The sequence below is a fragment of the Furipterus horrens genome, unplaced genomic scaffold (genome assembly GCF_987537825.1).
Source record: "Furipterus horrens unplaced genomic scaffold, mFurHor1.1.pri manual_scaffold_4, whole genome shotgun sequence".
NCBI classification, from domain to species: Eukaryota; Metazoa; Chordata; class Mammalia; order Chiroptera; family Furipteridae; genus Furipterus; species Furipterus horrens.
This window is the reverse complement of record NW_028327174.1, coordinates 63,956,855-63,982,295: the sequence shown is the minus strand read 5'-3', so window position 1 is coordinate 63,982,295 and position 25,441 is coordinate 63,956,855. Positions and strand designations below refer to the sequence as shown.

The window sequence follows — 25,441 nt, the reverse complement described above, 5'->3', positions numbered from 1 at the left end:
TGCATCCTTGCCTGGCATGTTATGTTCCAAGTGTTATGTTCATTGGCCCTTCTAGAACAGAAAAATCTAGTCCAGGTTCCCTGGCAACATCCTCGGGTTTGCACAGAACAGAGTCTACAAGATAAGGCTTGATTCGCACGGGCTGGGGTGGACCTGAGGAGCTCCAGGAGCAGTGAGCAGGAGTGCTTGTGGATGTCCACGGAAAGCCACAGAAGGCTCTGTGAGAAGAAATGCAGCAGACGTGATACATTTTTCATCTTTGTTTGGCTGGGCAGTTGGAAATGGATAAAGGCTGCCTGACCAGCTAGGAGATTATATGTCCAGAAAAAAAATCATGACTTGACGAATACAGCTAATGAGTTCAGATATTTTAGTACTGAATTCTAGAGCTTATACCTTCTAACTGGACAAGTCTGTCCATCAACTTCTCTGAGAAGCAGCATCCCCATTAGTCAGAAGGAAGTGATTCTTCCACACAGTGTGGTTGGGAGACCAAAAGCAATCACATGTGGCAAAGTGCCTGGAAAAGGATGCATGTGTGCAAAAAAATAATTTTTTTTAAATATCACCTAAACCTCAGAATCCTTAGAATTATTTTTGGACAGGAAATAAATCAGAAGCAACCACTACCAATCTCCAGTGGAACAAGAGGGCAGCAGCTACAGGGACGGTTTATTATTGCTGCTTTGAGAGCAGCGAGCTGTGCTACCCAGTTGTGTGAATTATTGATTTCTGGAATCTCATCTTTTGTGTCATTTAAAAATAATTCCATTCTTGTTATGTGCTATTTCTAAGCTGTTTCCAGGAGAACAATACAATTGGCTATTAAAATTCAGTCTCTCCTATCCTTAGGAAATCTTTCTAGAGAAATAGATTACATTTTAATTTAAATCACTTATTAGCCTCTTATTCTGAAGAGCTTCCTGTAGAGATACATCAAGTCTAAGGCCAAGCAAAGCAAAGCCTCATGGTCAACAGCTGTGACCTTCATCTGCTAACCTGCTCTGCTTAACCACCAGTAATATTTTGGATCATGTGTCACCTCTGACTAGTGTTGGCATCATTTGGTGCCACTCATCTTCCTGCCCTTCCTGGGTCCTGGCTGTGGAGCAGACATCAGACAACCATTGGCTAACGAGCAATGAAGAACATCCTGTTATTCCAGGCCCGCGTTAAGAAAGAGGGACAGAGCTCTCCTATCCTATGACCTATGAAAAAATGATAACTATAGAGGGACCTACAAATTCTCCTCTGAAATGAGTATTTATTAAGCCAGTGTGCCAAGGAAAGATCTGAGCTTCTCAGTCAGAACCACTTCTCTGTCTCCTGCTGCCTGTTCACCTTGGGCAAGTTTCTAACCCTCTCTCGGCTTTCATGTCCCATCTGTGTGATCTGCTCCATAAACTTGGTAGAGACAGTAGCACTCTGCTTTTTAATCTATTCCCTCAAGGCCCACAGATCTTATTAGCAAGAAGTCCGGCATCCCACCAGCTGTTAAGTGGCAGGCCTGGCTCCAATGTCAGAAGTGCTCTCACCTGTCATGGCCACAAGGTGTCGCCATTGTATCTTCTAGGAGACCAGCCCCATCCACCCCATTCAAGGTGCTGCTGCAGCTTTGCTAATTTCCCAACCTTCCTAGGAGGCAATGGGGGTGGGGGGTGAGGCGTTGGGGGGGGGGGGGGACGCGGGCAGAAGGCTTGAACCTCAAATTTTAATCCCTCTTAGTTCACACTCACAGTATATGGTGGCCAGTTCCAACTGGCTTCCAAACTCAACCATATCAGAACCGATCTTTTCATTTATTCAACAAAAGTACTAACCCCACTATGTAGCAGGCACTGGATTAGGGATTTGGAAAAAGGTATCTTCCGCATACTTTACGTGAGCCGAAGAAAGGCGTCTCCTCCGCTCCTGATCAGTTTTGCTTTGGGGATGCGTGGGGGGGGGGGGGGGGAGACGACTCTCATTTATGCAGTTTTGACCCACTTGTCCCGATGCCTCCAAGGGGGCATGTCAGATGGGGCGCTGGATTTTCTAAGCGCCACATGCGCAGACACACACGTGCTTCTATGGTGAAGTGTGGCTTATTACTCTAACTGAATGCCATAAAATTGATCCTCCCACAGAAATCGGGTCACTTCAGATTAAAACTATATATACTACCTGATTTAAAATTGAGACTTATTCATCTGGCAGGATTGTTAGGAGGTGTTAAATTCGATATCTTCACTGGACTATAAGCTCATGAAGACCATGTTTTGTTCACTGCCATCTTTTTTTTTTTTTTTCCCACTGCTATATCTTCAGTCCTTAAAACACTGCCTGGCACATCGTAGGGGCCAGTGTGGGTGTGTACGCAAGCATGCACACAGTGATGGAATGAGCCTGCAAAGAATGTCATCTAGCTCAACGGTAGTTTCCTTGCTTCCGTTTCCAGAACACGTGACAGCCCTGGATTGTGAAGGATCATACGGAGAAAACGTCCATGTGCACACAAATCACTAGCGATCTACAGATGCCAATTCAGTCAGTCTGGGGCAGGGTCTGAGGTTCTGCCTTTTCACGTGCTCCTGAGTGGTGGCGATACTTCGGGTCAGATCCACGCTTTACAGGCAGGGGTGCTGTGTGTTGATACACCTTATTTCATAGGATCTAAGAGGCTGATTGCAGAGATTTTAAAATACAAAAAAATGTGGAGTACCTTAGAATCTACAAAATAAGGCCTTTTGAGAGACAGTGCAGTAATGGTTAAATGCTTGGAATCTGCAGGCAGACAGACACAGCTCCACTGGTTGTGACCTTTCCAATCTCAGACAAGTTATTAAATCTCTGTCAAACTGCATTTTCTCACCTCCAACGTGGCAGTAACCACAAGGGCTACCCGGTGAGTAGTGCTGACCAAGCCAGCCTGATGACTTACCTGTCTGTCCAGTAAAATTATAAATCCACAAACTGACCACCTTTCTACTTCCTTCCACATTCCATACCTCTCAGAAGTATAACGAGGTACAAAAGAATAAACCTGCTCTAAAAGTTTTCATCTCTACATTTTGCCTTGTGTAGGTCTAAACATTTTACTCTTTTACAAGAATGTGTTCATGTATTATTAGTGTAGAAGTAGAATAAAATATATACTTTCAAGCCAAGAGAGTAAAAAAAATAAGCCCAAATCATTGCCTGAAGCATGCATAAGGCTTTGTGGAGGGCATCTGACAAAACTTAGAAAAAGCAGTGGGTATCCTAAAGCGTTAAATGAGTAGTAAGTACCCTGGCTGGTGTGAGTCAGTTGGCTGGAGTGTTGTCTGTGAACCAAAAGGTCACGGGTTTGATTCCTGGTCACGGCACATGCCTAGGTTGTGGGTTCCATCCCCAGTTAGGGTGCATACAAGAGGCAACAGATCGATGTTTCTCACATCAATGTTTTCCTCCCTCTCTTTCTCCCTCCCTTTCCCTCTCTCTAAAATTAATAAGCATATACTCTGGTAAGGATTTTAAAAAATTAGTGTGAAGTGCTGAGCATGCCATCTGGCATTGAATATAGCATATTAATGTGTTTGCCTCTGGAAGGCAGGCTCTTCTCTCTCATTCACTGCTGTTTCCCAGCACCCACAACTGTGTGTAGAACACGGTGGAGACTCAGTACTCAGTCCGCACTGGACAAAAAAAAGTATGAATGATCTGATGAATGAATGAATCTCAGGCTAACTCTTGCAGGTGGTCAGGCGGAGGCATGAGCATTGGGGGAAGCTTTAACTGGCGGTAGCTGGTCTTAGGTGCCGAGAGAACCAGCTATGGCCCACAGCTGAGAAGGTTAAATGCCTTGAATTGCTCAATGAAACCCTGGGCATGTACTGAGGGAGCTGGTGAAGCCAGGCCCCAGAGCAAGGTGTCTGTTATGGGATCACTTCCAGGTCTTTTTTAACCAATGTTGCTGACGTCCCAATTGGGATATCGTAGCAAATAAAATGAGGAACTTCAAGGACTTGTTCAAAGGGAGCAGAAATGCTGAGCTCTGTACCCAGCATAGCTCCAGGCTTGGGTGGGCAGGGTCTTTGGGTCAGTTCCGGCATCCATCAGGACTGAGGGCTGCCCTGGCTGCTCCTAATGCTCGAGAGTTGTCCAGGAAAATAGAGAAGTCATCTTGCCCTAGCGAAAGTCTCACTTTCATATACCTGAGAATGGCCATTAAGAAAAAAAAAAAAAAAAGGACCACGACTTTCTGGCATTTCTCTTTCTCCTATTTTTTTTGTTCTGGGTGAGAGTTTTCAAATCCCAAGGATATTCTTGGGAAAAGAGCAGGGGGAAGCTCCAGGGCTGGGGGAAGCTTCTTAATATATTACAAATCCATTATGTTATTGAAATGAGATAGAGAAGATTTTCAAGAAGGTTCACAGGCCAAAGTCTCCATCCAAGCTAAATGGCTCCTCCACACTTTCTCACTTTGCAGGTGACCTTGTACAAAAGCTCTGACATGGAGGACTTTGGGTTCAGTGTAGCAGACGGCCTGCTGGAGAAAGGAGTATATGTCAAAAACATTCGCCCAGCTGGCCCAGGAGATCTTGGTGGCTTAAAGCCCTATGACAGGCTCTTACAGGTAAGACCTCAGGTGGAACTTGAATTAATTTGACTCTTCCAACTCTTACTTGACCAATGCCTACCCATCCTCCTTTGCCTCAAACCTGATTAGGATAGAAGCTTTTCCTTTGGTAGAATTTACCAGTTATTGAAATTGCCTGTTTCCCTGTATATATCCCCCACAGATTATACACTTCTTGAGGGCGGGGCCTGTACCTTATTCTCCCATTCACCATTGTACAATGCTTGATGCCTCAATATCTAACACAATATCTGAAACCACAAAGGTGAACCTTCTTTATTTAATGGAGTCCTAGCATGGTCAGGTATAGTTTCATCGAGCAAAGCAAATTCTCGTGTATAGGTTTTAGAAAGAATATTTTGCAGAAGGAAAGGACTGACATCAATCTTAGAGGTGTGTTCCCCTGGAATGCTTCTGTCATCAAACAGCCAACTTTCAAAGCATGAGGCTGCACTGAGGTGTGTTCACTGAAGTAAGTGGTCACTGACCAATTAGATCGTTTTTAAAAACCAATTCTGGTGATTATTTTTGCCATGGCAGTAGAACAGTTCATCTGTTCTACCTCTACAGTAGGAGTATAGGGCACTTTTATTTTCTATAGGTACTTTTATAGTTGATGAATGAGTAACTATGGACAACTTACTAACTATCTTAAGAGTATCTTCCTAATCCATATATTGGAGCTACACCTACTTTGATGCAGGTTGAGGCCTTAACAGTAGACTGGATTTAGATTGCGAAGAACCTTGAATGTCATGATAAACCTCTTGGACTTTATTCTGGAGGTACATTCATTTCTTAAGCAGAATGGTATAATTTATAATTTAGAAAAAGGACAATAGTATTATTGAGGCATTGGGATAGATGACAGGAAAGACTAGGTAGGTATGGGTAAGACACCCGCATCACACCCTAGTCTTTAATCCCTTCCGTGCATCCTGTTAGGACCATCTGGGAGGCAGCTTGGATTTGTTGCTCAGAAACAATATCAGAACCATAGCTAAAGATTTTGGATAGTAAAGGCATGGGTTTGGATAAAGTTGCCTGTGGTGGACTTATAGTAATAAAGAGAAGAGAACCAAGGATAGAAATCTAAGAAAAACAAAATTTAGAGGACAGGAAGAAATTAAGGTAGGAAAGGACTGAAAGAGAGCTGCTAAAATGATAAGAGGATCAATTCAAGCAGTGTTGTAGGAGCCAAGAAAGGAGTTTTAAGGACGTATAGGTGTTAAGAGTGGCCAGTGCTGAAGGCCAAAGGGAATGATAGCCCAAGACTTGGGTCCTGTATTGGACAGTTGGGGTAGTTTGTGCAATATGAGGGTCAGGTCACATTGTGGAGAGAATGGGAAGTCAAGAAATGAAAGTAGACTGTAAAAACTTCTGATGGTGAAGAATAAGGAGAAGTGACAGATGAGTGCCTATATACACTGGGGGCGGGGGGGAGACTTACTTAAGGGGGGTAGTTCAGCATCATGGTCAAGAGCACAGGCTTTGGAATCAACCAGACTTCCTGGGGTCACATCTTAGCTCAACCACTTACCAACTGCTTCTTTTTTTTTTTTTTTTTTTTTTTTTTTTTTTTGTAAAATCATTTTAATTATTAGAATACATGATTTTTTTTTCAGATTTAATGTGTTTTATTGATTAAAATATTACATTTGTGCCAATTTCCCTTCCCTCTGCTCCCCTCCACCCGGTGGCCCCCCTCCCTCCAGTTGTCCCCCCCTTTTAGATTATGTCCATTAGTTGTGCATACAGTTCCTCCCAACCTCTCTCCGTCTATTCCATTCCCTCCTACCATGATCCCCAATTCCTATATCATCTCCCTCCCTCTCCCCACTCCCCCTCCCTGTTGACCTCCCCCCAATATGCTTCCCGTACCCACAGTTCCTTTTCCACTCTCGTTGCCTGTTTAGTTTGCCTTTGTTTCATCTCCCTAGCTTCTGTTTTTTAAACCAGTCCCTTTAACATCTCATATAACAGTGGTTTGGATCTAATGAACTCTTTCAGTTTTATTTTGTCCTGGAAACACTTTCTCTGTCCTTCTATTCTGAATGACAATTTCGCTGGATAGAGTATTCGTGGTTGTAGGTTTTGGATTTTCATTACTTTGAATATTTCTTGCCAGTCCCTTCTTGCCTGTAGGGTCTCCCTTGAGAAGTCAGCTGATAGTCTAATTGGGACCCCTTTGTACATAATTCTTTTCTTCTCTCTTGCTGCTTTTAAGATTCTCTCTTTATCTTTAATTTTTGACATTTTGATTATAATGTGTCTTGGAGTGGTTCTCCCTGGGTCCAGTCTCTTGGGAACTCTCCTTGCTTCCTGGACCTGCAAGTCTATTCCCTTCCCCAAGTCTGGGAAGTTCTCCTTTATTATATTTTCACTCAATTTTTCAAGTTCTAGTTCATCTTCCTCACTCTCTGGCAAACCAATGATTCTTATGTTGGGCCTTTTATAGCTGTCCCAGAGGTTTCTGATCCTCTGATTGTTGCTTCCCATTTCCTCTCTCTGCATTGGTTGACTGCTTGTTCCTTCTCCATATTCCAGTTTGTTGAAATGAACTCTGGATTTTTTTTCCTCACCATCTGTCTCGTATGCGGTTTTGTTCCTTTCGTTATGAATGTTTTTCGCTTCTTTCTTATCTTTTTCCTGCTCTTTTGTGAATTCTGTAAGCCACCTGATAACAATGGCCCAGAACTGAGCCTCTGACAGGTTTCTTATCTGTTCATCTGTCAGGTTCTCTATCTGTTGCCTGGTGAGCTGTGCCACCGGGATTTCTATAGTTGTCTGCCTCATTTTGACAGATGCGTTTTGTTTTCTTGGGCCGGCTGTAGGGGGGGCAGTGCCTGTGTACGCATCACAAGTCAGCGACCGGCGCCTGTCTGCGACCTATTTCGCAGCCCTGTGGCGCTTTATTTGGGGGCGGGGGTCCAAGATGGATTCACACAGTTATTCAGCTAGGAGACCGGGATCCGTCCTCCTGCCCCCCTTGGCCTCACTGTTCAAGGCGATGCGGTGACCGCTCTCCCCAGTGCTGGGGTCGCGCACTGCCAGGGGCCCGACCGCAGCCGGGATTTCTTGCCCCCCGCCGCGGTCTCAGGTGCGACCGCAAACAGCGCTGCCCTCTTTAACTCTTACCTGCCCAAATGGCACCGCTGGTTTATAACTTCATATGTTGGGCTTCCGTGTAGTTTTATTTTCTGGAATTTCTAGTTATCCTTTGTTTTGAAGTAGTTGTATTCCTCTCTAGTTGTAGAGGGAGACCTAGCGTGTCCGTCTAAGCCTCCATCTTGGCCGGAAGTCACCAACTGCTTCTTTAAGGCAAATCTCTTAACCCCTCCGCACTTCGTCCTCATCTGTAAATTGGGAATAACATTCAGCTCTCGGAGCACCTGCCATGAGCGAGGCAATCTGTTCGCCATGGGGTTGTTGGGATGTGTCCTTGTCCCCTGCGCTCAGGGACACTAAAACTTAGTAGCAGAGACTGTGTAAGCCAATAAGCTTGTTATAGTATGGTCAGAGGAGGGATGGACCTCTCTGACCAGGTGCAGGTTTAATTACCTTCAAGACGACGTGTTATGCCTGAACGGTTACTCTGGGTTTGGGGAATCATTTTATGACTAGAACAATAATTCAAAATGGCTCTTCTTTACCTTTCAGGTTAATCATGTCCGAACGAGAGACTTTGACTGCTGCCTTGTCGTGCCCCTCATCGCAGAATCTGGTAATAAGCTGGACCTGGTTATTAGCAGAAACCCACTGGCTTCACAGAAATCCATAGAACAGACTCTACCAGAATGGAGTGAACAGAACAGTGCTTTTTTCCAACAGCCTAGCCATGGTAGTAATTTGGAGATTCGTGAACCCACTAATACATTATAGCAATGCTTTTTATAAAGGACAAAAGACAGTATCTACATGGTGCTAAAAAAAAAAAAAAGAAAGAAAAAAATCCCTTTAAGATTTCTGTGACATTTGAAGCACAGAGAATCACGTGGCATTAACTGCAAGCACAGGGGTCTTTTAAATCTCTCTCATGGCTCATGTTCACTTCCCTTTTCAAGTAGAAGAGGTTTCTTTTTTGACGACGACTGTGTTATATGGCAGACGATTCCCTGCCAAACCCAATTGTAGAGACAAAGAAAAATAGGTAGGCCACCCCTCCATGACTAACATCGGAGGAAATTTTTTACAAGTTCATCTTCTTACCACTTTTGAAAACTGTCTGTTTGAAAACATTCTCTATGATAATTTCCTTAATTCACTTCTCAATCAGTTTCTTACTATAGTCATTAATGTAAGAACTTGACCAACAAGGCTTTTCGTAAAGCTGGCTCTACTAGACGAACGAGTTTGGTAACGGCTGGGGCTGCTGCTAGGGGAGGGGTTCAGGGATAAAGTATCTTGAAATGTTTCAGCAATGATGCACGTAGGGGATCCCAATAGGTGGTGGGAACTGTTTTGCTCAAATATAGGAATGATTTTAACTAAGATGTATGCTTTTCCCTATGCAACAAATTATCAAACAGGATATGTCTTGTGACCTGTTGGTTGTTTTTTTTTTTTTAAGGACACATTTTTAATAGCTGAAAATCTCTGATAATGAATTAGAGTGTTTAGGAACACTGAGAGTTAGTTATCTTTTTTTTTAAATTCAAGACTAAGAATTTAAGGATTAAGTCTATAAGAAGGTTTATCTTAATGATAGGCAAATCAAACTCTGTCTTGCTCGACATGTTTTAAAAACTGGTTCTATTGAGGGGTGTACAGCACATACTTAAAATGACACTGGACTATGTTTTGCTCTGAGCCATGCCACTTACTGAAATTGTAAATACATTTTTCACAAAACACATTGCCAATTATCACCATCCCTCAAAGCAATAAATTGTGACAGTTGCTTTTAATGTTTGTCAGCAACTGTTTTCATTTGTTCAGATATTTTGAATAGTTACACTAATAACTGTTACTTGGTAAATATAAAAAATAGATCTGTATATTGATTGTAGAATCTCCATATTGAAACAGTTATTTTCCAAACATTTTCATTTTGGTCAATAATTCAAACAACTGCTTAGATGAAGCATTTGAACACTGTGTCCTTTGTTTAAGGAAAAAGCTCGCCTTTCTTTTTGTGCAAAGAAATATATTATTTCAATCACATTTCAGGACCGCCAGGGCAAGAAAGTTTAAAGCAGAATCATGTTAAGAAAAAAAAAAGATCATGAGTCACTTAAATATGTATTTTTATTTGTAACAAACAAGTATTAAACTGTAAAGTATTTTTGTACAAATTTAATACTTTAATAGCATGGTATTTATCGTCTATGTATGGTTTTGGGGAATTCAAAATTGTTGCAAATATTTGTATGAAAAAAAAAAACCCTCTATCAAATGGAATAAACAGTGATTTTAAAAAGCCCAAAAATACGACATGCACTTTTTTGGTGCTTTGAATGAATTTTCCTGTTTTAGACTGAGTTCTACACAATGTTAGTTGCTACATAATTTTTTAAAAGGGGAAGGTTTTGCCATAAACTTGAGATGCAGCATGGAAGAGTGGAAAGAGCATAGGATTTGAAATCAGATCTGGGTTTGAATTCCAGCTTCCTGGTGGTAAGAAATTTACTGGAAGTCCATTTCCCCACCTGTAATACTGGAGGTCACGTCTGCACTCCAGGTCTGTTGTGAGGGCAAGATGTGCAACGTGAAAGTGCTCAGACAGCCTGCAGACAGGAACAAGCCCAAGACTAATGGCACATTTATTTTAGGTAACAACATCTGCCCTCAGAGAACATCACATGTATTCTGTGAAATAAATTTACATAAACTATTAACAAACTAAACCTATAGTTCCAATGCTTTCCTGTTTGCAGATTGCCTTGCAGACCTTGTAAATTCACAGGAACAAGACTAGGATGTCCATCCTCACCACTTCTATTTACCAGTTTGCTAGAAGTTCTAGCCAGGGCAGTAAGACAACAAAATGAAATAAAAGACATCCAGGTTTGAAAGGAAGAAATAAAACTTTCTCTATTTGCAGATGATAAAAAAATTTGTCCTTCAAAGGACACAATCAAGAAAGTGAAAACAAATCCACAAAATTCAAAAACAAAAATTTGCAAATACTGTTTCTAATAAGGGACTTCCATGTAGAATATATAAAGAACTCATATCTCAATAATAAAAAGAAAAATAACTCAATTTATAAATTGGCAAAAGATCTGAAAAGACATTTCTCCTAAGAGAATGAATGAATGGCCAATAATCACATAAAAAGATGACTGACATCATTAGCCACAAGGAAATGCAAATCAAAACCACAATGAAATATCACTTTACACCTACTATATGGCTATAATCAAAAAGTTAGTGCTGGAGAAAATGTGGAGAAACTGGAACCCTCACATACTCTGCCAATATAAATACAAAATGGTGTAGCTATTTCGGAAAAGTCTGTCAGTTCCTCAAAGGTTTAAACAGAGGTATAACATGACCCACCAGTTCCACTCCTGGGTATATACCTTCAAGAAATGAAAATATATGTTCACACAAAAATGTGTAAATGGATGTCCTAGCGGAATTAGTTACAATAGCCAAAAAGTGGAAATAACCCAAATGTCCATCAACTGATGAATGGATACATTCCATGTGCTATATCCTTACAACAGTGCATTACTTGGGAATAAAAAGAGATGAAGGCCCTTTGCTTCACGGCACCACTGAAAGCAAGATGGGTCACCTGCAGCTCTACTGGAGCCACCTGCAAAAATTCAGCCAGGGTTCCTGATCTTGTGACATGAGCTCAAACCTGCAGCCTGGTGTACAAAAAAGATCTCAATACATGCTGCCAGTTTTTCCTTCAGTACACAAAGGATACCAGCTTCAAGTCGGGCTGACTGATCGTCCTTGAATGGATTATCCAAGACATCTACCCAATAAGAGAAAAAATGCTAGCTCTTTGTACATGATTGTTTTTTATCTTTTATTTTTTTAAAAAAGAGAGATGAAGCACTGATAAGATACATGCTACAACATGTCTGAAAATATGCTAAATCAAAGAAGTCAGTAACAAAGGGCATATTGCAGAGACAAAGTTGAGTAGCAGTTGTCCAAGGCTAGAGGGGATGAGGGTATTAGAGCTAAAAGGTACAATATTTATTTGAGTGATTAAATAAAAATATTCTAAAATTGATGTGGTATTGGTAGCACAACTGAACATACTAAAAGTCACTCAATTATGTAAATGGGTGAACTGTATGTGAATTATATCTCAATAAGCCCATTTTGAAAACATTGGGATAACAGGTAATTTTTTCCTCTTAACTATTTCTTTTACCATTTACTAATAAATAAAACTTTAAAAAACTAAAAATCACTCTAAGAAAAAAAAATTCCCAAGTAGAATATCTTCAAAGCAATGTGTCCCCCTCCCCAAAATGATAATTATGTGACATGATGAAGGTGTAAGCTAATGCTACAGTGGTAATCATAATGCGACATGTAAGTATCAACTCAACACACTGTACATCTTAAACATAGACAATTACATCTCAAATTAAGAAAACAAAAAGTGGTGCACTCCCAATTCAGAAGGAGTTTCCAGGAAAAACCTCAGGTGAGGTGGAGCCAGGCAGTAGTGAGGGAGCACATGGCAGCCTTGGGAGGTGACCCCTTTGCAGAAGACACAACATCCTGGAATTGGTGTCAGTAAGACATGCAATTACAGTCTCTCCTTACCGCTGCTTCGTCCCACTGGCAAAGATTACTAACAATGATCATGGAAGTTAATAAGGCATTATCCTAATAATAAAACACTTTTAAAGTACAGTTTTATACATATATATATAAATCACTGTTTTTTCTCATTTATGTCCAGTGCTACCTGTCCTCATGATGACAGATATTGAAATCATTAAGGCTTTCTTTGATCAAATGAATTTAAAACATCTGTAACACAAACACCTTAAAATAAAACTCCAGTTACAGACATCCTCTTTTAACTTGATACTTTGAAGTTATGATGTTCATATTGTGTTCAATGGAAAAAAGTGACAATTATTTTGAGTTAATCTGAAGTAAAATTAAGCTTCTTAATTATTTGTAGGTTTGAAAAGTTGCCTGGGGGTTAAACTATTTAGTCTCAAATTCTGAAGTTTGGAAGACACTTGTGGAGACGATTCCTCCATCTGTTAGAAAAACAATAAAAATAAGGTTAATTTTGTAAAAATGTAGTCTATCCTATGTACTTCTTTTCCCTCTGACTGCTTCTGCAGAAGACATAATACATTTCCCCCATCCCTTGGAAGACTTGAGAAAACCAGAACAATCAGCTGTCAGCCCTTCCTTGGGGATCATGTCTGCTTGGGCTCACTCTGGTAACCCCAGTACCCAGCTCTGGGACTGGGTCCACTACATAATTTGGCAACCCAGTACAAAATTAAAACGAAGACCCTGTGTTCAGAAATTAAGAATTTCAAGATGGTGCCTGCAGAACATTATAGCAAGCATGGGGCCCTTCTAAGCACAAGCATCTTCTTGGTACTATTAGTGATTCTCCAACAAATGGACCAGTATGGTCATGGGGAAGTTTTACCACCATAGGGAAATAAGAAAAATAGGCACAACCCAATGTTTCACAGTGTAAATCTGTTCAATTTAGGTGACTGTGATGGTTAATTTTGAGTCAACTTGGCTAAGCCATGGTATCCAGATATTTATTTTGCCAAATATAGTTCCAGAGATTTCTGCGAAGGCATTTTTTTAGATGAGATTAACATCTCAATCAGTAGACTATGAGTAAAGCAGATTGAAACTCTTAGGAAAAAAAGACTTACCTCGACTTCTGGCAAAGATGGCGGCGTAGACATCTGTGTCTCCCTCCACAACTAAGAAGGAATACAACTACCTCAAAACTAGAAACAACCAGAAGTTCCAGAAAATCAAACTGCATGGAAGTCTAGCAACAAAGAACCAAAGAAGAGATACTCATCCAGACAGGTAGGAGGAGCGGAGCCCGGGTGGAGAGAACGCAGTGTGGTGGCAACAGCAGCGGTGGCAGTGGCAGGGCAGCCACAGGCCAGCAGAAAGCACAGTCACACATTTTAAAGTCAGGAGGGACACCTGGGGTGTGTTCCCAGCTCCTCACCGGACCTAGCAGCTCATGGTCCCAGCACCAGGGAAAATCAAGTCTCATTGCTTCTGGCTGTGCAGACCAGTCGGAGTTGGGATGGAGGCAGAAACTTCCGGTCTCTCAGTAGAGTCCGCTTGTTTAAAGGACACCCACAGTCCTAGAATGTCCGCAAACCCACCCACTCTGGGAACGATGGCCAGGGCAGCAGCTAGAGGGGCGCCAGTCCGGTGCGGAAGTGGGAAAGGTGCCTGGAGAAGGGGCAAGTACTGGGCAGGTGGCACTGTTCCCTCTCGGACCCCTCCCCCACATACAGCGCCACAACGTGGTAAAACAGGTCGCCCTGTACTGACGAATCCCTAAGGCTCTGTCCCTTACAATGTAACAGGAGCAACAGCTCTACCTGGGACACAGAGGCAAACAAACACAGGAGCCTGTCAGAATGAAGAGACAGAGAAGTATGGCCCAAAAAGGGGAATGAATCAAGGTTACAGTGGGAGAACTAAGTGATGAGGAGATAGCCAACCTCACAGATGAGGAGATAGACAACCTAACAGATGCAGAATTCAAAACACTGGTGATAAAGATGTTCATAAGCTTGACAGATATGCTTGAGTATGGCAGATGCATAAGAGAAGAAGTGAAGGCTATGCTACATGAAACAAAGGAAAATCCACACAAAACCAATGGTGAAGGGAAGGAAACTGGGGTTCAAATCAATGGTTTGGAACATAAGGAAGAAAAGAAGTCAACCAGTGCAGAATGAGGAAGCAAGAATTGAAAAAAATGAGGAAACTTCCCAAATTTTACAAAGGAGATGGACATACAGGTCTGGGAAGCACAGAGGGTCCTGGGCAAGCTGGACCCAGAGGAGACCACACCAGGACACATCATGACTGAGATGCCAAGGGTGAAATATAAAGACAGAGTCCTGGGGGCAGCAAGAGAGAGACGGAGAGTTGCCTATAGGACTATCAGCTGATTTCTCAGAGGACACTTTGCAGGCAGGAAGGGACTGGCAAGCAGTATCCAATGTGATGAAAGGTAACCTGCAACCAGAATTACTCTATGCAGCAAGGCTATGCAGCAAGGCTATCATTTGGAATGGAAGGGCAGATGAAGTGCTTTCCAGACAAGATAAAGGTAAAGGAGCTCATCATCATCAAGCCATTATTATATGTAATGTCAAAGGGACTTACTTAAGAAAAAGAAGGTCAAAACTATGAGCACTAAAATGACAACAAACTCACAACTGTCAACAACTGAATCTAAAAATTAAAAACAAAATCCAACTAAGCAAATCAGAATAGGAACAGAATCGTAGGCATGGGGATCATTTGGAGGGTTATCAGCTGAGAGGGGGGAGGGGGAGAAATGGGGATACGGTCCAGGGATTAAGAAGCATAATTGATTGGTGGTACAAAATAAGACAGGGGGACGTTAAGAATAATATAGGAAAGGGTGAAGCCAAAGAACTTATATGCACGACCCACGGACATGAACTAAGGGGGCTGGGATTGCTGGAGGGAAGGGGAGTACTAGGCAGATGGGAGCAAAGGGGGGAAAAGTTGGAATTGGAACTACTGTAGCAACATGATCAATAAAATATACTTTAAAAAAAGACTGACCTCTCCCCAGGAAAAAGGAAGTCTTCTCTGGGTCTACCTGCCTACCTGTAGAGGATAGACTTGCCAGCCTCCACGATGGCATGAGACAATTCCTTAAAATAAATTCATATAGATAGACAGACACAGACAGACAGGCGAACAGACAGACATATCCTATAGGCTCTTTCTCTAAAGAACCCTGACTAATATAAGGCCTATCTTTTTTCAGGGATTATGTGATTATGTCTTCTCTCATTTTTTCATTTTTGGGTTTTTTTTTTAATGTTAAAATGTCATTTTCCTTCAAAAATTCTGGAAATCACTACTTTATGTGATAAATTTAGAATGTTTACACATGTGTTTTTATTTAAAAAGAGATTTCTGTTTTTCCTCTTTTTGGTGAGGGGAGGCTAGGCAAAGAAAAAAATCAGGTTGACATTTTCTTTTGGAACGTTTTTCAAAAACCAAAGCTATTTATCCATGGAAAAGCAAAAGCTGCCATCCAGGAGGGGCTCTGTATCAGCCTTTGTAGAATTTAAATGTTGATTGGCTCTTGTGTAGCGATGAGAATATATAAAAAGGGGACGTAAACAGCCATTGTCACTGTATTTAATCTTTTAGAAATGACACATCTCAAGGCACCTGAAAGTCTAGAACCATGAAAACACAGAAGTTCCTAATTTATCAGCCCTGAAGCTTTGAATTCTCATCCTCATTTCTAGGGATTCTTGTAAATGCCGCATACTTCCGGCAGACCTTGTGAGAAAATGTATCCCCTTCAGTGAGGGAACTTTGCTTGTGCTGCTGCTGCTGTGCCCGGAGGTCGGTCAGCACTGGGCAGCCATCCCCCCGCCCCTCACCCGAGTCACTCTGTGTTCACAGATCTGCAATGCGGGCCTCAGCCAGCACGCTCAAGTCTTGGCAAGTGCAGAACCGAAGATGGATGGTGCTGCCTCTTTCTCTGGGCACCACTGCATAAATCCCAACCCCATCCCACGTTAGTACGAAGAAATACAAAGCCAGAAACCTTTAGAAAAATACTCTTTCTTTGGAATTGCCTCACTTTTTTGTCCAGTCAAAGCCTCATTTATCCCATGGTCTTTGTAAGAGTTAATACATTTAATTTCAGGGAAAAAAATATGTTGCTGAGATGGAAATTCCATAGGCAAGAGTTGAGCTGGAGTACAGAATAAAGCTTAGTGGTCAGCAGTGGTCCCAGTACTTCCAGGAAGAAAAACTTCTTTCCCTACTATGTCCAGTTTTAGCACTTTCCCCACAAAACCGGTCCCCTGGCCTCTTTTCTCAAATCCTGATTAATGGTACATAGATCCACCTGGATGCCCAAGCCAGAAGCCTAGGAATCATCTTCAGCTCTGACCCCAACTGTATAAGTGACCAGTGAGTCCCACCCACTAGACCCCTTAGCGTCTCCTCACCCCCAACTGCTACTACCTGACTTTAGAGCATAATCATTTCGTACAAGCTATTGAAATATTCTTTCTGTTTTGGAAACTCATCCCCTTGTCTCTGCCTAACTGTAATCTACTAAACTCCTGTCAAAGTCACCTTCATAAATTTGAATCCACAGAGCCCGTTAAATGTACCTACTACTCCCCATGGCTGTAGAAGAACGCACATGTCTTTGGAAGAGCCTCTCTCTTTCCTGACTCCTCTGGCATCCTTGGCCCGGCGCCCCCAGCATGCTGTGCCCCGGCCACACTGTTCTACGCTTGCAGCTGCCTAACATGCCAGTACTTCACACATCATACCCTGGGTCGGCACACTCAGAGACCTTTCTAACCGCCTCCTATCCACGTGGGGTCAGAAGACAAATGTTTCTCCCTTTAGAACTCAGCCTGGAATAGGAGGGTTTTGTGAGCACATTCTCTTATGGGCTCCCAGTGACCCGCCCGATCTAACCTTTACTACGCAGCCTGGGAAGCTGAAGGTTCACCCTCACGAGGCTGCTGTCAGCACGTAAAGAAACTCTGGGGCTTCTGGGGGACATATGGAAGTAATTTATTATCCAACCTTTTTTTAAAAAAATCGCAAAATGATATCACCCAACCGGGATCATCCAATTCATATAACTATGAAACAAATGACTTCGGAGTATTTCTAAAAACCAATAGGTGTCAATAGAAGTTAGCTTCCCTTATAAACATTCATATTGCCTCTAAAAGTGATTCTCAAAGGAATTCTCAAGGCAAGAAGGGCACTACCAAATAAGAATGACTTTGGGCATGACATGAAAGAACACTACTCTGAAGGTTCGATTTTTTTTTTTTAGATTGGAACGCCACATATTCATAGCTCATAATTTAACCACTATATTTTGAGTCATCATCATATAATCAGCATGCTGTCCTCAAGAAGCTTTATTTGCAGAGTCAAACAAACTGGTTATAAGTGCTGTGCTGGCTGGTGTCGCTCAGTGGACTGAGCATCGGCCTATGAACCAGAAGGCTGCTGGTTTAATTCCTGGTCAGGGCACAAGCCTGGGTTTTGGGCCAGGTCCCTAGTAGGGGGAGTGCAAGAGGCAACGAGTGGATGTTTCTCTCCCTCTTTCTCCCTCCCTCCCCTCTCTCTAAAAATAAATAAAATCTTTTTTAAAAAACTGGTTACAAGTGCTGTACAGAGGAGAGATGTGTTGGCTCAGGGACAGGGAGGGTTTTATGATCAAAACAGAAACTAAGCTGGATTCTACCACGAAGAGATAAGATGGGAGGAGGTAATCGGCTGAGAACAACCTCATCGTCCCTGCACTAGACCCAGCAGCGTTCTGTACCCGCGCCCACCCCGTTGCACGGGAAGCAGAGCCCCTATCCCCAAGTGTATCTGCAGGCAGCACCTCTACTTACACTCTTGGTTTTCCCATCCCACTCACTCCAGGGCCCCACTCCTGCACTTTCCCTCTCTCTGGATCATGAATTTCTGGTCCTCCCTTGGACCATTCTAGCAACACCCGAGGATGCTTTAATGTACCCATCCAAAATAAAGAAATCCTTACTTGACCACAAGTCTTCCGCCCAGATACAACCCTATCTCTCTGCTTTTCACAGCAACCTTTCCAAAAACGCTGCCTCCCCGCCCTCCCCCACGCCCTCAGCTCTGCCTCTCCCACCAGCGCACTGTCCTCAGGCTTTCGTCCCTCCCCCCTCCCTGGTGCCGCCTCCTCCTCTGCCCGACCTCTGCAAGTTGGGACCAACCCCACAACTCTGTTTTAAGGCCCCCTCCTCTATCTGTGGTCTCTCCTGAAATTAACTCACCTAGTGTGTCCTTTAATTACCATTTTATGCTAACGCCTCCTAAATGGACATTATCCACCCTGACCCACCCTGAGGTTCTAAACTCGTCTACCGACCACTGACACCCTCAGAGAACCCAGTTCTTCTCAAGTCCTTGCCATCTCGGAGGTGGCACTACAATTCACAAGTTATTCCAGCCAGAAACCCAGAACTCATCCTGGATTACTTTCTGTTTTACCCCTCACATCGCCTCAGCAAGTCACAGAGACTCCATCTCCAAAATGCATGAAGAACCTGACCCCTTCCAATCGCCCTCCCTGCGCTTTCACTAGACCTTCCCTAGGACCCCTGCTGCCTGGGCTCCCTGCTTCCACCGTCCTTTCCAGCTCCCTCAGCACAGCAGCCAGAGGCTGGGGTTTCAAGTGCACTTCACATGGCATCACACCTCTGCTTCCGGCTCTCCAAAGCATTCCCACCGCAGGTAGAACAAAATCCCAGCTCCCTCCCACAGCCCTGCTCTCTCTCCAGCGCCACCGCCCGCACACCCTCTCTTCCCCACTCCCTGGCCTCACTGGCCGGCCTTGTCCTTCCGTTAGTCATTCCCCTTCAGGCCTCGCACCTCTAGCTCCTCCGCCTAGGAGGCCCTTCCTCTGAGCCTTCCCCGCGGCTGTTCGTAGCTCAGCTCACAGGTCCGTCTCCTCAGGGAGGCCTCACCTGCCCACCACGGCCACGCAGCACCTCCCGCCCACCATTCCTGCCTCATTGCCTTTATTTTCATCATAGAATCTTCCTTGACCTGACCATTTTATTTCTCTGGTATTTAACACCTACGACCCATCATTAGATTGTAAAGTCAAGAAAAGCCAGAGACTGGTCTGTTTTCTCCCCTCCAACTTTTAGACCAGTGATAGAAGATCTAATTTTTTTAAATGCTAAATGAGGGGAGGCAGAGAGAATAAGAAACCCAAACCAAGTTGCACAACAAAAACCAAAAGGAAGAAATGAGAATGAGTTTGGTTCACTTCAGTGAATGAAGGGACTAGCTTGACTAAAGCAGAAAAAGAAGAGCGGGAAATAAAATGATGCTGGAAAGGCTGGAATCAAACTATGAAAGGTCTCAAATGCCAGGCTAGTCTAGAATGTCCGTTGCAGGCACGGGAGAGCCACTGCAGGCTCTTCACACAGGGACGAGCGGAGCACAAACCGGGGCTGATTCGGCGATGACGTGTCGGGTGTACCAGGAGCATGCAGTGCGAGGGGGAGGTAGCCAGGTCAGCAATCACCCAAGAAGATGAGGTAAGGATCTCCAATTGCCCAGACTAAATGGAATGAAAGAAATTCCTGAGAGAGACATTGTGCAATAAATCTAGCAACTAGAGGAGAGGGTGAAAGCTAGGTGAGTCTAAGGGGACTCCCTGATTTTTTAAGCTTCTGTACCTGGGCAAATGCTGTTTAAAATGGAGATATCAGGGGAAAAAAAAGAAAAGAAAAAAAGAGTCAAGATATTGGGCTGTTGTTTCAGAAAGTCTATCGCCGGGAACAGCGACGCAGATCAGGGAGTTGGTTCATTACCTCCTCTCTATTGTCAAGAGCATTTAGTGAAGCACCGAGTTACTTACAGAGCCCCCCTGCCTCCACCGTGGGCCATCAGCGCAGGGGTGGGAACTGTCACTTACTGCTGAATTCCCAGTTCCTGGGATGTAGTAGGCAGCTGAGAACTGTTTGTTGAATAAGTCAGTAGTGCAGAGGTGACTGCTGAAACTTAGACAGTGGAAACCGTTCTCAGAGGAAAAAAGAACGGATCCTAGGAGAAAGGTCTCCAGTCAGAGGACGGGAAGAGGAGGTGTGAAGAAATGAAGGGGAGATGAGACAGAGCAGTAGGGCGGTGTGAGATAAGGGACCGGTGAAACCAAGCGAAGGAAGCATTGAAATGGTAGCAGCATTTAAAACTACTAGAAATGTCAGGGGGAAAAAGTCAAGAACAAGACCTAAGGAAAGGCCTCTCAAGTTGACAAGATGACTGGAACCAGCCGCTTCAATTGAGGTCCGAGAATAAAAGTGAGATTATGGCCCATAAAATGGAGGGGAGGCTGATAAGAAAGACATGCAGACAGAAGGTCTGGGATGACCAGGAAGTTCCTCCTGGCAAGAACATTGCAGACGGAGAAACAGAAGCAGGACCAACTGGGCGTAGGAGAGGAGATCTGACAGAGAGGGAGAACACCTGTTTACATCCTGCAGCACGATGCAACACTAACAGAAATACCTAGCCCTTTAGTACATATAAGCACACTGACATTAGCAATATTGAAATAAAGCTTGAGCACATGAGAACATGACTCCTACCATAAGAATTTTGTTTGGACTTCCATCTTCATGCATGACACAGGTTCTTTTGAACCCTCGCGATTCAGGTGGATCTTCATCTATATCTGCTTCATCAGTGAAAGGTAATTTCCAATTTCCAGCAAAGGCAGGCATCTTCTCAACAGCCGCAGAGGCCTGGCTTCCAGGGACACCGTCTGTCACAGTGTCAACTGTGCCTGTAGGGAGTGGTGACGCCGAGGGCTGTGTGCTGGGTCCTCTGCTGTCTTTGGAGCTCTCTGACAGGGACGCACAATCTGCTGGAGATGCACAGCTTGCGGAGAGCTCATTTTGCAAAAACTGTTTTAAATGAGTTTTTCTGCGGAACTTCTTCCTCAGAATTGTGCTCCAGAGATGAGACTCTTCTGCAATGATGTACACTCTGCAGCGGCCCCTGGTCACTGCGGTGTACACGTGCTGCCAGTGCTGGCGGCCGGCCTTCCCCACCGCATAGACGACTGTCTGTTCCTCAGACCCCTGAGAGGGAAGAATGCATCAGGGAGACTTAATGCTGCATAACAGGCTCATGTCTTCATGTACAGAGGCAGAGAAGGGCCCTCCCAAGCACCCACTACCTGGCCAGACTGCTCATACTTATGGAGTCCATTTTCTTCATTATCTGAGAACTCATGTTCTCATGTTTTCTAATTATGCTGCTGAGTTCAAGCCTCATAGATTCATAACTGGCTTGTAGAAACCCAGAGATAAACTTTAAAGTCTGTGTGCAGTGTCAAATAATAAAATAATTTTAAATGATTTTGTAAGCTTTGTGTGTAAAGGTATTATCCCACTGTTATTTTATATTAAAAGAAATAGACACCTTAAATATCCAATGATAGGAGAATAAATATATATGTTATTTACATATACTTATATCAAGTATCTACATATAGATATTTGATATACTATTTTGCAAACATTAAAGATGCTTTAAAAATAACAAAAATTTTAAAACTGTAAATATATATCTCCCAACTATGTAACACAAAATAAAATTATTCTGATCCAAAAAACTACCTACAAAATAAACATAACTGTGAAAAAACCAAATAAGTCACAAAAAAAGAAGGCAATTATATCAAAATTATAACTAGACAGTCTCCAAAATGAAGGGACTATGGATAATTTTTTTCCTTCTATTTTTCTGTATTTTCCTATTGTTGAACCAGTTACTTTTTCAAGAAAAGCAAAACCAAAGAGAACAATGAACGTTTGCTTTTTAAGTTTAGCAAACTAAGAATTATATAGACAAGAAAAATGCCCAATGTCACCACATAACTGTGAGAAAAGTTTCAAGTTTTATAGCTCTTCTTAGTTCCTGTATTTTCTGCACCAACATAAACTAAGAAGTGGTTTGACCATTATCTCCCCTAATGTTTCCACATTAACCTGCCCAGAGAACTGTGGGGAGACAAATGACCGTATGGCCATTTAGAAAATACAGATCCACAGTTGAAACAAACAAAATAACAACCTTTTACATAGCAGGCATTGCTATCTCCCCAAACACAGAGTCTGAACCAACTCTTGAGATGATCAAAGTTTGACAAGTACTTCCGTCCAATACTGCTGAGTCTCAGAAACTGACTTACATGATACTTGATTATAGAAATGCTAAATACATTTAAGGGCTACACAGCACCATTTCTCCCCTGGACTTGACTTTGTGTATACCCAAGCTTAGCTAACTGAATGCTTACTCATCAATTAAGTAACACTGAGAAAAATTCAATAGCCTCATAATCAGTCTCCCTGTACTCACACTTGCTACAATCCACCACCCTCACAGCAACTACAGTGACATCTGTAAAATGCAAATTTAATCACATCTGATTCTGCTTAAAGCCCATTCATGGGTCCCAGGCTCTCAAAGTCCTATCTTCTCAATGTGGCTCATACGGCCCGGCTCTCCTCCGTCCTTATCTCCCCTTTCCTCCCCATGAGCCCCACTTGTCCAGCACACGGTAGCTCCCTGTGGTCCTGCCAAGTGCTCCCTAGGCCACGGCCTCCACCTGGCCCTCTTCTGTACTTTCCAACACCCTACACTTCCTCCATCACAGAATTGCTATCATACCGGAGTGTAACTTCCTAACTATATTCCTCAATGGACTGTAAGCTCCATGGAGGCAGGACCATATCTATTTTGCACACTGTCCTTTATTCGGCGTCTCACTGGATGAATGATGATAAAAAAATATAACATCATGCTGAAGATGTGCTCAGAAAGCAGGACACGGACTCCTTACTTCACCTCAATAGCCTGCTATAACATATCCATTTCTTTAAATCTTCCTTTAATCGTTAACACTAGCAAACTTCTTAAGGAGGCACTTTATACATTTACTTCTTTTTTAAAAACTTCACTCAAAAATATGTTCTTTGATTTTAGAGTGAGAGGAAGAGAGAGAGAGAAACATCAGTGTGAGAGAGAAACATTGATTGATTGCCTCCCATAGGCGCCCTGACCAGGCATCAAACCCACAAACTTTTGGTATACCGGACGGCTCTTCAACCAACTGAGCCACCTGGCCAGGGCTATACATTTACTGTTACTTACATGTACATCTATTCTCTAAATTTGTTCCATAACTTACAACTTGGATGAATAGACACAAATGATTAATACCCTTCATGATTTTACAGGCTTAGAATCTGAAAGTCTATATGGACTTGAGAGTGGGGTCCGAAAACTTTTTCCTATAAAGGGTCAAAGAAGAAATATTTAGGCTTTGCAGGCCAGATAGTCTCTACAGCTACTACTCAACTCTTTCTGTATGATGCAAAAGCAGTCAGAGCCAATACGTAAATGAAAAAATGTGACTGTTCCAATAAAAGTTTACTTATAAAAACAGGTGGTGGGCCAGATTTGACTACTATACTGGATAATATATAATCTTAGAAGACCCTAGGAGGTGGCCTGGTCCCCTATCCTTCTACCCCTCTTATTTCACATTACTTCTCTGACCTCACCTCCTGTCACTCCCACACTGGCCTCCTTGCTGTTCCTGTTCCTCAAATATACCAGACAGGCTCCCACCTAAGAACCTTCACCTTGGCTTTCCCTTCTACCTAGAATAGAATGCTCTTCTCTCAGATACCCACATAGTTAACTTCTTTACCTCTTACAAGTCCGTGCTCAAATGCCACCTTCTCTGAAGCCTATGCTGACCACCTATTTAAAATTACAACTGTGCCCTGGCTGGTGTGGCTCAGTGGATTTAGTGCCAGCCTGTGAACCAAAAGGTTGCCAGTTCGATTCCCAGTCAGGGCACATCCCTGGGTTGTGGACCAGGTCTCTGGTTGGGGGGAGTGAGAAGCAACCAACTGATGTTCCTCTCGCACATCGATGTTTCTCTCCCTCTCGTTCTCCCTCCCTTCCCCTCTCTCTAAAAGTAAATAATACAATCTCTTTTTTAAAAAGTAGGTTTTCAGCTGTAATACAAATAATACAAAAATTAACACATAATAATACAAGAATAAACTATTTCCTGTACTCACAACTATAAAGCTACTTAAAAAATAAAATAAATTAAATTAAATTACAACTGTACCCCACCCCCACTTCTTTTCCACAGCATTTACCACCTTCTAACATAACATATAGTTTACTTATTTTTTTACAGCTGTATATGTCTCTATCCTCTTCCCTACCAAATGTAATCCTCACACTGGCAGTATCTTTGTTCTGTGGACTGACCTATAGCAAGCACTCAGAACAGAGTTTGACTGAATGAATATTTGTTGAACTGATCTGAACTTGGAAGAAACAAGCTGTGCTTATCTAAGATAATCATGCATGTTATTCAAGGTGAAAGATGCAACTTCAAGCATGAAGAGCCAGGTTTAGTAAAAGGAACACTTAGAGATATTTACTCCAACCTCAACCCAGTAACCATAAAGATCCCTTCACTTTTCATTTGTCCAGAAATGCAACAGAAAGACTGGATTATAAATCTGAGGAAATCTCTCAGAAAATACAGCAAAAAGAAAACACGATGGAAAATAAGAGATTGATAAGAAACTAAGACAACCACTGCTGGAGATCCAACACAATAGAGGTTCTAGAAAGACAAAACAGAAAACTCGAAACAAGAAATCTTAATGAAAATTTTGCAGAATGAATGATCTGACTTTTCAGAATTATAGAAACCATTAGAGATATTTCTCCAGGGTCTCACAGCCAGATATATTGCACTTCTTCATAACTGGTTTTTAATCCATAACTGATTGTTAGACCCAATCAACTGACTGTTTCTCTATTATTCTGGGAACGTAAAGCCAAATCTGCAGTCTAATTACGCCAGCAAACAAATGGTTGGTGTGTGTATAAGCATTGTACCCCACTCCAGGCAAGAATCCTTTTACCATCCTTACTTTATTTTCCATATGATATCATTTCTTTATCTTTTTTAAAATCATATTAAATTGTGTGCGTTTTTATAGCCATTTCAAATGCTTTTTGGAACTGCAATGGGGTAAGTTAAATACAACATCA

The 25,441-nt window shown here is 42.6% G+C and overlaps 2 protein-coding genes across 3 annotated transcripts in view; one reads left to right on the top strand and one right to left on the bottom strand.

Moving 5' to 3' along the window:
• The window catches only part of GRIP1 (glutamate receptor interacting protein 1), a 681,920-nt gene extending 673,378 nt beyond the window's left edge, over positions 1-8,542 (top strand). For both annotated transcript variants that reach the window (XM_090273572.1, XM_090273573.1), the window contains 2 exons: positions 4,448-4,594; positions 8,258-8,542. In XM_090273572.1, coding sequence (XP_090129698.1) covers positions 4,448-4,594; positions 8,258-8,479 — 369 coding nt within the window. In that variant the 3' untranslated portion in view covers positions 8,480-8,542. The remainder of the gene's footprint in view (positions 1-4,447; positions 4,595-8,257) is intronic.
• A 3,083-nt stretch (positions 8,543-11,625) lies between these two features.
• The window catches only part of HELB (DNA helicase B), a 39,699-nt gene continuing 25,883 nt past the window's right edge, over positions 11,626-25,441 (bottom strand). Inside the window, exons 12-13 of the mRNA XM_090273571.1 lie at positions 20,929-21,423; positions 11,626-12,786 (exon numbers count right to left, since the gene is read on the bottom strand). Coding sequence (XP_090129697.1) covers positions 12,691-12,786; positions 20,929-21,423 — 591 coding nt within the window. The 3' untranslated portion in view covers positions 11,626-12,690. The remainder of the gene's footprint in view (positions 12,787-20,928; positions 21,424-25,441) is intronic.